Source organism: Accipiter gentilis, chromosome 14 (genome assembly GCF_929443795.1).
Source record: "Accipiter gentilis chromosome 14, bAccGen1.1, whole genome shotgun sequence".
Taxonomy (NCBI): domain Eukaryota; kingdom Metazoa; phylum Chordata; class Aves; order Accipitriformes; family Accipitridae; genus Astur; species Astur gentilis.
The window spans coordinates 31352617-31365888 of record NC_064893.1 but is presented as its reverse complement, the minus strand read 5'-3'; the positions used below and the strand labels follow the sequence as shown (position 1 = coordinate 31365888).

Genomic DNA, 13272 nt, shown 5'->3' with positions numbered 1-13272 from the left:
ACTACTTAACCACATTACATCTGGGCTCTCAATCCTATTCCTCATCTGTAGCCAATCATATTTAAAAATCCAGAACAGGAAAAAAGAAAAATTGTCCTCATTATTTCCACACCAATTCTGCTATCTGAAGTACGCAGCTTAGTACTTGCTCCACACTGATGCCCTGCCTTTGCTTTCCCCCCCCACCTCCAGGCCTGCGTAAGTAAAGAGGAGCCAGAAGATGGACAAACCTTGCACTCCACCATCAAAGGTGCTGCAGGAAACAATCCCACACAGCCTGGATCTTTGGCAGAGGATGGTGAACTCCATTCCACTTTTTGTTCCTGCTCTTCCTTTCAAATGCAATGAATGTACATTGAAGAATGGCCATGCTGTTGTTTTTTAATTCTCCAAGTGCCCTGACGAACCGTTCCTACCATAGTCTGGTGGTACTAGCCGATAAATGGCACAGGCCTGAAGACCTCAGGCAGAGCAAGTTCACCGAGAGCTTCTCTCAAGAGATACAGTTGAAGTCGGAGCTGCTTCCTTGCACCATGGATCCATAAGGAAGCACTGCATAACACCCTGGGACATTTCACATGTTCTGTAGTTAGCTTCTTCCCCTTCTCCTTCCCCTTGTTCTGAAAAGAGCCTAAATCCCCTAACACAACTTCATCTCCTACCTGCCTGTATAGAACTAGGTGGGGGCTATTTACATTTGAGTTATTTAGGCGCCTTTTTTTTTTTTTTTAAGTTATAGATGAGAGCTCTTCCCTTCTTCCCCCAACCCCACCCAGGACTCCCTTCCTCATTCTCTATTCTTTAGACATGGCCAGCGCCTTAGCAATAGGCATTTGTCCTGGATTTCCATGTTCTGTGACCTAACTCCTATAATGCTGAACAGCTAAGAACTAGTACAAGCAACAAATCTTTACTCAGCATGGAGCTTAGCCCCATTTCAACATGCCAAGCCATTCTCAGAGCAGCTGTAGCTTACTCTGGGTTTGCCCATCTACAGTAAGTTAACACTGGTGTAGCCAAATACACAGCTGAAACCTGCTGCAGGACACTGGAAAAGGCCTAGATCTTCATGGATCATAGATGGTTTTGTCCCTGCCACCTTCACCGAGCAGCCACACTTATTCCAGGCACAAGCCTGGCAACATCCTGATGGCAGGGGGTTTGTGCGACAGGATAATTTTGAGGGGAGGGAATGGGCTGAAGGAAAGGGGGGAATATAAGTGTAATTAAGTTGCATTAATGAGCTGCAGCAATTAATTAAAAAAACAAACAAAAACCAATGTCAGTTTTGTTAGCTACATCTCCCAGCATGTTAAGTGTCAAGCAGAGAAAGAGCACTTGTCAGCCATCCGTGGCATTTTTTGGCTGGTACATTCCAAGTGCTGTTGTAATTCTTTGTTTTGCCTAATCTGTTTGAGATTACTTGGCATTTTTAAGTAATGCTTTTCAGAAGAGTCAAGACAGAAGCCATGCTAGGGAGGGGAAGTGTGAGGGAAGAATTAAAAGAAATAAAAACAGTAACTGCTAAGTCAAAGACAGAATGATGCACCTTTCTTTGCCCCATTCCAAAGGGCCCAGGAAGAAAAATCCTCTTTTATAAACCCAAAAGTATAGGTACTGAGAACATTTTTTTGTTTCTGTGCAACTTCTATTCTATGTGCCCACTACAACCTAACATCCTGATCAGGTGCAGCTGCGAGTAAAAATATTGTCTTCTGTAGGTATTTTTTCTTTTCAGCCAGTAGAAACCACAGCTTCTGAGCAGAACAAACAACTGACTGTTGCTGGTTTGATACTAGTTTCATTATTTGAGGAAGAAAAAGCTCAACCCTTTCCAAAACAGCTCTGCCTGACAAAACATAACTACCTCTCATATTAGCCGATACTGTGCCACTACCAAGTTAAAAAAGTTATAGCAGAACACAAGCTACTACACCATTTAGACAGCATGCATCACTATCTCTTAGCACTTTCTCCACCTCTTCTTTAATTCAGTTCATTTCTGTATTACACTCATTCCAACTTGCCTACCTGATGTTCCCTGGAGGGGCAGAAAAAGGAATGGAAGAATACTTATCTACTGGTCAATGAGATTGTTCCATGAAAGAGTCCATTTATTTGGGGCTTTTGAAATTAATCTTCCCTTATCAGAAAACACAGACTTTACACCATTTGGTTTAATAGATTTCCTCAGAGAGAAATGTTGTCCATCAGATACCAGCATTCTTTATTGGCCTTGTTTGAGAGAAATCAAAATCCAGCACAGATGGTAGAAAAAGCACAGTTCAGCTTTGAACAGCTGAAACACTTCACTAGTAGTTTCAGGAAGGAATTCTTCTAGATGGTAATATGAAGTCAGAAGGAACTCTGAATTATTTTGAGGTCTGCATGTTTTTAACACTACAGCTCTCAAACTGACCAAGCCTTGATGCCACATTTACTAATAAAACTGATCATAAACACATGCCAAGTACTCTAAAGAGACCAAGCATCAAACTATGCACTTAACAGCTTGACTTTAATATACACTGGTAAAGATCAATTAAATAAATACAAGTATGATGACTGAGTAGCTTCATAACTACCACTCTATGTTACGATGAACACAGGTAATTATCTTTTAATAGAAATAAATGTTCAGGTAAGCCTATAATATTTAGTATCAATGACCACCATAAATCATCAAAAAAAGTCAGTCTGAGAAGAAAGAAAATAAGACAAGCTAGCAAGGATCATAATTACCTCCTCTAATTTTCATTAGTAGAGCCATTCATCCTTCATGCTCTGACAACCCCTCCTGCTGGTCTGCTTGTGCTAGACCTACTCTCTAGGTACTGCAAGGTCATGCAATGACCCTGTTCTGTTAGGGTAAAGACTCAGTCGTTTGCAACTCCAGCATGCTGGAAGAGTAAGGAGCTGCTGAAGGTTTTGCTCCAGTGGGTTCCCTTATCTCCAGGTTAGGAGTGCCCTCTATTGGTCATAGGCATCACTTGAGATACCACTAGTCAAAAAACAACGTGTACCTGTTTTTGAAAGGGTATCTTCCCATAGAAAAAAAGCCACCTCCACCCTTCCAGATCTGGAAAAGCCACAAATTTCAAAGTGTTAAATCAAAGAAGCCCCAGAAATAGCTGGTATATTTACAGCCTTGTAGACCTGTTAATGCTCAGGCTAGGTTCCAGCCACACTGAGCTAAAGTTTAAGAGGAAATAACACTATTCCAACATTGAGCTGGTTTTGTTTTCCCTTCTCAGATTAGCACATATACTTAAACTGTAAGCTTTTGCTGTTACTTATAGAGGCAAAATAAAGCCAACGATAGCTTGAATGCAGACACAACACCCGGTTTGGCATGGTGGTACAACTCTGTTCTGTGAAAGCTGCTGTCTGGCAAAGACCCATCAATTCCTCCAAGAGCTGGCGAGTTTAAACCGCTCAACTAGTAATTTCTGTCATCTTTGCCAAGAGCTGCATTAATATTCCCTTCTTCTGAAGGCAAGGATAAAGAGATCTGCCCTCCCACATGGCCCAGAGATAACCAACACCTTAAAGTTACTCAGAGACAAGCCTATAACCCTGCTCAGTATCCAGGGCTAGAACCAAACAAAAGCAACTCCAGAGCCACTGCTCCAGTCTCCACAAATGTATGGAGCCATGTACCAAAACTCTGTCTTGAGTTTAGATACAGAATTATTCCTCACTTACACAGCTTCAAGTATCAGGTCCTTATCTTCCTGCATCCTTACCACTTCTATTGCAGTTAAGAGTCTGAAGAGCCCACATGCCATCTTGTGAATTCCAAAGGAAGCTAACAGATGGCAAGAACAGTTGCTTCTCTCACTCGTGTTCATGTAGTACTGAAGGACAGAAGTTAAAGTCATCTACAATCTGATGCCACTCTAACATCTTAGGACACCACCACACATACTCCCCCAGTAGGGTATTATACTAGAATCAGATACTCATACCTCTGTAAGATAAATAAAAGAAAAATTTTATTCAGTGAAAAAGAACAGTTAATTTTAAAAAACATATTTTCTTCCCCCTGCAGTTAACAAGCTTTAGTATTGACAAAACTTTCTTTTTGGCTACATGATAGAATGTTCCATTTAAAATAAGAATCATCAGTTCAGCCAGCAAACAGAAGTCCTAAAAAGGTAAGTTTCCATAGCTATCTTCTAGTAGGATAGGACCCAACAGCCAGGGAAGAGGCTCTGTAAGAAGCTTCCATGAGATCACCTAGTCACCCTGACCAAAGAGCCTTTCACCTTCTGTCTAGGGAGGTCAGCTGAGAGTAAAGAGGTTGGAAAGTCTACAGCAAACCAGGCTTCTCACATAGTTACGTGGATTAGAGTATTACTGAAACATTCTGTCAATTGTTGACAATTTGACATGGGGGAGGGGGAAGACAGCAAGGAGTTCAGAAGAAAAAGCTAGATTCTCCTTCCCCCACAGTACATTGCTGCTAAGCATTCTCATCTCAATGGAACACATTTTGTATAAAAATATTCCAATTTTGACTCAGACTTACTGAAGGAAGCCATCAACCCTAGCAGAATAATCTCTAAAAAAATGTTAAATGAGGGGAAAAAGAACCAGAGACAGTCTACTGAAAACAGCCCTTGATTTCAACACAGAGCAGGGATTCATTTGAGAATGCAAGAACTTGGAGAAGGAGAGTCTGTCAACAAAAGCCTCTTTTTGGAGGACAAAAGAAACTAGTAGAGTTTTTCTGGAGCAGTGCTACAGCAAGATCAGCAAGAGTACAGCAAACCAGCAACTCTTACTAGAAATTGTGCATAGAAGGCACATTTAGTAAGTTTTTACACTTATGCCAAGCTACCCTGCAAATAAGATTGTTCCAGCATCAGTCGAACTTCACTTATTTTCCTCCTCTGATGTGTTATTAATGAGTTGTATAGACTTCTCTCTCCCTTTAGGCACATCACAGTTCAGGACATGAAAGTCCTCACACTTCCCCGGATGACTGCTCTGCAGATAGGACACAGTCTCAAATTAAGGGCACACTCTCCACAAGCTACCAGGTGGCCACAAGGAACAAACACAACAGACACATCTCTGTCCATGCACACTTTGCACGTCCTTTCCTCTTGCAGGCGTCGGAGCTGTTCTTCTGTGCTCATCCGAGACTCATCTTTACCAAAAAAAGAAAAAAAAGCCCAAACTGTTAATATTATAACAGCTCCAGAGTGCCAGTCCTGTCATCTTAGGAAGCCACACTGCAACTTGCTCATCATTTTGTTTAGAGACTGACTGTGAAGGTGGCAAAAGTACCTCTCAGGCAAATTTAATTTAAACTGAAAAACTACAACTATTATAAGACTCTGGCTTATCTACACAACAATCAGCTTATCTACACATGCTGGACTGAGCAGGGACAGAAATCAACATGTTTTTAGTGCAATATGCAAGTTATCCCAATAAACCAAATTTTTTGTGTAACAGTCTGCTTCACAGTGAAACTCCAGTTCCTGAATAAGGGTCTCTATGTTCAGTTACCATTCAAGCTAGCACACATTCCCCTTCAGGATTAAAAAAACCAAAGAATTAATATAATGACCAATGACACCATTACTATCAAAATCATTCAAATTATGCCTAGGCTTAATTTCACCACCACTGTAAGCCCAGTGCACCTGATTCCTTTTGTCGCACAGGTTGCATTTCTTCTCTTGAACTTGATGTTTCAGTCTCTCTCTGAACAGCATCTGTATAACCAGGAAAGAAGATGGCATTAAATGCTACCCCTTTCCTCCCTCTTCAGACAGTGCTGTTTAAAAAGATGAAACATCCTGGATTTCAGTAGCCTTAGGTTAAACACCTCTACTCCACTGTTAGCTTCACACACTCAGCCTGGTGAAGCTGATGTTCTCAGTGGTGCTTCAGTCACTATATATGTTAACCTCCCTACCAAGACATGTCCACATCACATCTCCTCAAAGTCAGTCTATTTATCAGACAGCAGGAACCATCAGCTGCTCATTCCTGCTCCTGCGCTACTATTTAATCACACTTTTGAGTTTGTGGAAAACTTTTTTTTTGCCTTAGCTGAAGAAACGGCAGACCATGATATGGAGACAGGAGCTTTGGAAAGCAGGCTTGCTACCACAGAAAGCCTGTGTGGAACTGCATCTTCAAATAAACTTCACTTGGCAAACAGACTCCATCAAACAGATAACACAAGACAGATGTAGATAAGGAGAATATATATTATCTAAACAAACAAAAAAGTATGGCTATTTCTGATCAAGTCATTGATTCAATTTTAAATAGGCCCGGAGTACTTATTGATCCTAGAAGCCTTGCTTCAGACAACTGCCTCTGTCTGCATCAGATGTGGAGGCTTGTGAACAAATTCACATCGTCCAGCTGTCTGCTACTGCAGGTCTAGGGGCAGCAAAAAATATCGAGGATATCTACACTACAGCCTATTGGAGGCAGATATAGTTACTGATATCCCAGTAATCACAGCTCCTTCAGGTTTCTTTAAAGCAGAACCTCATTTGTCAGCCTCTCAAAAGAAAGGCAGGCTTGGGTACATTACTAATCTTAATTCCAGCCTAGGAAGAGAGAAGGCAGACCCGCAAGACACTCACAACAGTGCTCAGGATGAAGTGAATAAGAAGTTAAACCAGCACCAAGAACGTGGGTGTGTGAGTCAGGCATACCTCTCCTTTCCTCTGCACTGCTGCTCTCTTCCCAGTCTGGCTGAAGCAGATGAGATACCAGTTCAGCCTCAGAAAGGTAGAAAGTCCCAGTCAGCACGTACTTATTCTCTACCAGGTTAGCCACACACATGGGGTCAAAACCCATCTGCAACACATTCTGCACTACGGTAAACTGATCCAGAGAAGGAAGAGCCTGCAATTTCCAGTTCCTCAGAGGATCTGTAAAGCAGTGAGCAGATACTTTATCAAAAAGGCAGAACTTTGGGCCAGAAGTATGCCACTCCCTGAAGCTGTTATATATAAAGTGGCATCAATATATTCTAGAATATTCCTCAAGCTATATAGACAGCTAGATCAACAGCCAGATTTAGAGTTTTTACTTCCAATCATAATTCACAAGAAAGTCAAAAGCAATTTTGTAAAAGCCAAGAGACTAATTTTGGATGGTTTATTCCACTATATCTGTGAACAAAGTCTCCCATGTTTGGCTCCAGTCCAGAATCCTTATCTTTATTTTCACATCCCAGAACAGAAGTCTTGAAACTGCTTTCATGAAGATCAAGTGGAACATCCCAATTGAAGTCTCTCCTACCTCATAATCTAGCTCAACCATTCATCAGTAAAGACAGAAGTGGGAAATTCAGCTGGCAGTCTGTTCAAAGGCTTAAGTCTCTCAAGCTCATCCTATCAGATAGGCTTTTCAAGAGAATGAGAAAAAACGGTTTTTCCACAGTTATGGGAGCCAAGTTTCACCTACTTGAATTTCCAGGAGCAACTGATGTACGGAAATAGATCCCCACAATCAACACTTTCATGAACAACTAGACCCTCTAGCTGTTCTCTGGTCTCCTATCAAGTATGTTTAAAATGCTGTAGTGTGAAAGACTCTGCAGACAGACAACATCAAGAGCATGCACAAGTCAAAGGAAGGTTAGGCAAGCACCCAAAAGTCACATAATTATCCAGACTAGCTTAATGTCTCTGGTCTTAGACTAAGAGGTCTTATAAGAGCAAGCAATTTTGCTTCTTATGCTAGAAACCATTTCCTAAAAATAAAGTGAAACAGTTTCTAGAACATCAAAACATCTTACAAGCACCATGTCTACAGAGTGCAGAGTAACTGGGGTGGGGTAGGAGTAATAAGACTACACCACTTTCAACAGAACACCAAACACCATGCAATTATAGCACTGACCTTGGGAAGCAGGGGAATCTTGTTCGGTCTGATCCCAGGAATCTCTCTGAAAATGTCACAAGATAGTCACAAAAGAGAAGCATGTGTTCAAAACTCCCCCTATCTACCAACCCCCCATCTACTATACACAAAATATTTATGACTCACTGGAGATAGCAGGGTGCTAGAAAAGGACTCCTGAACACTGCTAACAAATTCTCTTCCCCTTGACCGCAATAAAAATTCACACCTATAATTAGAAAGATTTAAATACATTAGTATAGGAACTCCAGTGAAAGTAGCAGTAGTTTGAATTTTAGAAGCAAAGGGTGCAATCAGGTTGATCAAACTGCTATATTCGTTAAAGAAGATGGAATATCATGGTCTTCCAGGCCCCTCCCCTTGCATGAAGGGCAATAGTAAGAGGCTCATGATTCCTCTGTCTTAATTCAGTCTTTATGTTTGGCCCAAGTTGAGCTCAGTTGCAACATCCTTTGGAACAGATCACAGGAATGTGACAATTCACAGAAAAAACACAAGAACTGCTGCAGAAAAACAAGGTTTACAATATCTTTCTTTTTGTACCTCAGAGTAGTAAAACCAAAGCTGTTCTTTGGCATCAAAGAAAGTGATTTTAATTGATCTTTTAGATGGTGAACCAGGTCAAATTAGAAAATCTCAGGTCTGAACTATGCCATTCTACCTGAGCTTGAACATTCAATTTTGCTTTTAAAGTGAGAGGGTCTAAATATTTAGGCTTTGTCACTCTATTTGTACAGTTCTTTTCTAAAAACTAGTTACAGCTTAGACAACCATCATCCAGTAAGTTTCATCATTAACACAGAACACTCCAGTGATAAATCAGCCTTTGGAATAGAGATGTGGCAATGCCTGAGAAGAAGCCTAAAGGGGCTACTGTGCTGGAGTCAGCAAACTATTTTAAGGGATAACATATGCAGAGAGACACCAGACACACATCAGCTACTTTTTGGGGAGGGTGGAAAGGGAGAAACAGGAGAGGAGAGGCAGTTGAAGATAGGATGATAGGTTTTCATGCCAATCTTTGGTTCTTCCACACATGAAGGGATAGTAGGAGGAAGGCACTTTTGGAAGACAGTACAGACTAAGTGGCCAACCTAGAAACAAGTTTTCTATCTTGACCCACTACTAGGATCTGAAGATGGTCCCTTGCTGTGCAACTTTGACGTTGAGGATTCAGAACCTTTCTCTTGAGATTTCAGGGATTTCCAGAAGGTTACAGACTATTGCAACAGTTTATGTAGTTAAACACAATTGAACATACCTGACTAGCTTTTCACCTGCTTTAGCTAGGTAGAAAAACCTAGAACTAAACTAATAACAGAGCCTGGAAGCAGCACATATTACCAGTACACCTGCAACTCATTTATCTCTCAACTGGGGGTACTTCTATCTTATGAAAGAAGAAATCACAGCATGGAATGCACAGTAATCTTTTGGTCTTGCTACAAGGACATATGTCAACCAAGACTAACTTACCCTGGATACCATTTGGCATGTTCTCTCCAAGGATCATCTCCAAATGACCAGTTCCGCACACCTCCATCACAGTAAAAACACCTCACTACATCATCTTGTCCTGAAAAAGACATCAAGAGATTATTTGACACCTGAGACATCATGTGCTCTACTAGCCCCACATGAGAACCTGGGGAGAGATTAAGCACAAAACACAGGCTACCAGACAGAACTGATGAGCACATGACAATTTACCAATGCTGTGCAAGTTGTATAGGGGCAGGAAATCCAATGGGAGTTTGAACTTCCAGAGCTGCAGCTGGAGGAGATGATTCTAGAACTAGGTCACAAGCTAACAGGCAGCACGCATGTGAGCACCATAGCTCCTGTGTATGCACATACCTATCCAATCCCTTCCTGTCTGCATTTAGAGTAGAGCTCTAATTAATTATACCTATGAACATACTTTGTCTCCTAGCCACAATCTGCCATAACAAGCGCAGTCAGACAATGTGCACAGCTTCCATCTCATAGGTATAAGAATTTGCCAAAACACGCTCCCAGGCTACCCAACCTGCTACTGTGCTTTTCTTCACAGAAGTCACCGGGGGGGATAAAGCCAAACACAGTTAAGAACTGCCTACAAATGCCCTGCCCTAACAGCAATGAAGCAATGTTAGTAAAGGCTGACAGTGAGTTAGGTCACAGACATAATCTTCCAAACACTCTCATGTTAGAGCATTGTTTGGCTTAACTCAAGTGCTCAGTTCCAGGGTTCTCCTGCTCAAGTGACCGCAGAAAAGTGCCATGTCAGACTACTGCTGCTGCCTAGTGAGTCCCCAAAGTAGCTATCTGTGCTGGGCTTGCGAACAGCTGCTCTACAAACGATACATCGAGTCCAACACAAAACACACAGGTTTTTAGCTGCAGATGCTGTTTTATAGTTTATTCTGTGTTCCTGGCCATGTTGGTCTTTTGTGTGCCTTAAAAATTAATAAGACAAAGCATATAATGCTCTTCCATTTAGGCATGCATACTGTTTAGCCCCTGCCACTGTGCTCCAAGTAGACAGGTACAGATTCTTAGTATTAACTGGATTTATAGCAAGATCCAGGTTATGCAGTTTGAGTGAAAATCTTGCGGAAGTAAAGAGACATACTAGCAAACTAACCAGTCACTTCCTCTAATTCAAGCTAAAAGACCAGAAGGTCAGTTATTTAAGCAGACTTTCCTAGTGCATGCCATTCACCATGTCGCATCTCGGCTTTTCTCCAGCTGTCATAACATTTAAGGCTCTTTTTTTACCATTCCCATCTTTACCAACAAATAGTACTTAAGTAAGTGGAGAAAGGGGCAATTCCGTTTTACTTCAAAAACGAGAGCGTGAGGTGTTTGGGATGCACAGGTTTGTTTCTGCTAAAGGGAGCTTTATTTTATGGACCCTGCCTGTCACTTCCTTCCACATCTGTTTGATATGCAAATACAAAACAACTGGATTCCTTCATATGGAAGAAGTCACACTTGCAACACACAGAAATATCACTACATTATTAACTTTCAAAAAAATAGAAGGATATTAACATACTGTAAATATTTCCTCCAACTGGTCAATCCAGGGAGGAATACTTCTTCAAACCTATTACCTAGCCAGCTAAGCCTTCTCAAGGGGAAACAATCATGTTGTATTGATATTCACATGTATATGATAACAAGAAATATTGCCTGTTTTCCTCAAAACAAGTATATTTTTTATTTCTGTATTATAAGTCCAGGTCCTTATGGCAACAAGCCACAGTGACAGCCAAATGGGCTGACTACCTACAGGTTTCACTCAGATTTGTTTTTGAGAAGATAAGGCTTCAGCGCAAGACAGAGCTTATACAAAACATGACATGCCAAGTGTCTCGAGTCCTTTTAGAAGGGCAAGTAATAAGTAGGCTCGAAGGGATCTTAAAACACACTTTTCTGCCAGTAGAACATCTGTTAAAACATGTCACTTTTTCCACTCCTGCTGGCAAGGGAATTGACTTACTAGTGGACCCCTCAGTACCCAAACAGGAGTTAACATAGAAGTAAATGCTGCACAAGCATCAAGTGAAACAGCTGAAGGAAGGATGTAGTTTCTAACTACACTACACGTAACTTGCAAGTATTTGTGCAAGCAATAAAACATAGTAACACCTTCAAAAGTTAACTTGAGTAAGAGTTAAACATTTCCCCAGAGTACCTACCCGTATAAAAGAATCCTGCTCTAGCCAGTTGCTCAGGATGCATGTCAGTGTATTGCGGCCAGTTCTGAAACGTAGATAGTCTCATCTCCTCTGTTACCATCTCTGGGTATTCTGGTTCATTGGGCAGGGCTGTCTCTTCACTATCTATCCCCTGCAAAAGGCTGAGGAACTGCCCATCCACAGTGTCAAAGATTTCCTGAAGAGGAAGCATCTCTTGGTTCCCAACATCCTCACCACAAATGAATTTACAAGAAGGGAAGAACTTCAGGTGCTCCACTGTTGGGCAGTCACCAGGTCTCCAGTCCTTCAGGACACCACCACAGCAGAAACACTGCACTTCATCTCTTGGGCCCACAAAGAAAAAGCCAGCCTTGGCCAAATCTCGGGCAGATACAGGTGAGGTGCCTGGCCATCGCCAAAAAGTCCTCAGTCTTCTTGCTTCACTCCTCATGCTGGATTCAAACAGGTGGCAGCGGGCAGCCCTGCGCTCAATCTCCTCTGTTGGTGTCACGTCCCCCATGTTCTCGTTCTGAAAGAGAGCATGAGAGAACCCAGAGCAGTCAGCGGGATTCCCAGTGTCAGGCAGCACTCACCCTGTGTTATTTGTTCCTCATCCCCGTGCATATTCCGGAAAGCTCCTGGTCTTGACAAAGCTGAGCTTGTTTTGGAATTGCAGCCCAATCAGAGATCTGATGCTCCTGTACTTTGCTGTTGAACTTTTGCTGAGTCTGCACTGGTGTCTGAAGGGAAGAGACCAGCACTTTCTGAGCCCCTCTGCCAGTTTACAGGAGAGATGCTTGTGGGAACAGATAGTGGAGGGGGAGGGCAAAACCTGTGCTGCCTCTCTTGCTGAGCCAATCCAGCTTTCAGCATCTGATGTGTGATAAATCCCCAGCCATATTTCTCAGCTTTTAAATTAACATTAAAAAGACTCCGCTTTTTTCCCCTAAAAAGATTTAAGAAGGCATGCCATAACAAAGCAGAGAACAGCCACACCCAAACAAATAGTGTCTCATGATGTTCATTTTGCAGCCAAACACTACACAGAATATCAGTAGATTTTTCATAACTTTATTATGCTAATTGAACAGTGACTATGTAGTAATACCTCTATAAAGGAGAATTTCTCCAGAACACAGACTAGAATAATTAGGTCCAGTTTCTATAGAGAGGTGTCCTTAAATCAAAGATTAGGCATTGTCTGCCTGTGCTAGTTCTGTGCAAAAGGAAGAGTGACATTAAAGAAGTTACTGAGCACCCAATTATCCAACTCCTCATCCTACTTAAGGTAATAGCCCTTCCCTGTGTGAGTAAGCTGAACTGCAACTCAGCTGCTGCTTCTAATACTTTCTATATGGCTGGCAAATACACTTTCAAAAGGTCACACAATTACACAACTGAGAAGCGGGATCAACTAATTACTCCAAAGGAATTCCTTTAGAGTGAAGTCACTATACATGCGACTACATGGTAGGTGCAACCAAATCAGTTGGGTTTTTTTTAATTAAGTACCCTGAAAATCCCTTCACATCTAACTCAATAGGTCAATTCATCCCAAGGAAATGCTAACTATCTACTGGTTGTCAGAGCTAAGCATTATAAGCACACAGACCCAAAAAATCACACAGGCAAATATTAAATTAGGAAATAAAAAATATACACATACCCCCCAAAAAAGAGA

At 41.6% G+C, this 13272-nt stretch overlaps 2 protein-coding genes across 3 annotated transcripts in view; one reads left to right on the top strand and one right to left on the bottom strand.

The window, feature by feature from the left end:
• The window catches only part of NKAIN4 (sodium/potassium transporting ATPase interacting 4), a 53601-nt gene extending 51290 nt beyond the window's left edge, over positions 1–2311 (top strand). The window contains exon 6 of one of the 2 annotated variants that reach the window (XM_049817347.1): positions 193–2311. In XM_049817347.1, coding sequence (XP_049673304.1) covers positions 193–206 — 14 coding nt within the window. In that variant the 3' untranslated portion in view covers positions 207–2311. The remainder of the gene's footprint in view (positions 1–192) is intronic. The other variant, XM_049817346.1, reaches the window with a different exon arrangement.
• Positions 2312–4952: 2641 nt separating this feature from the next.
• BIRC7 (baculoviral IAP repeat containing 7) lies at positions 4953–12111 on the bottom strand. Its single transcript, XM_049817341.1, has 7 exons — positions 11592–12111; positions 9382–9481; positions 8032–8113; positions 7885–7930; positions 6690–6908; positions 5658–5729; positions 4953–5155 (listed from the first exon to the last, which is right to left on the bottom strand). The coding sequence occupies exons 1-7, from the start codon at positions 12109–12111 to the stop codon at positions 4953–4955; spliced, it is 1242 nt and encodes a 413-aa protein (XP_049673298.1).
• Positions 12112–13272: the final 1161 nt, after the last annotated feature.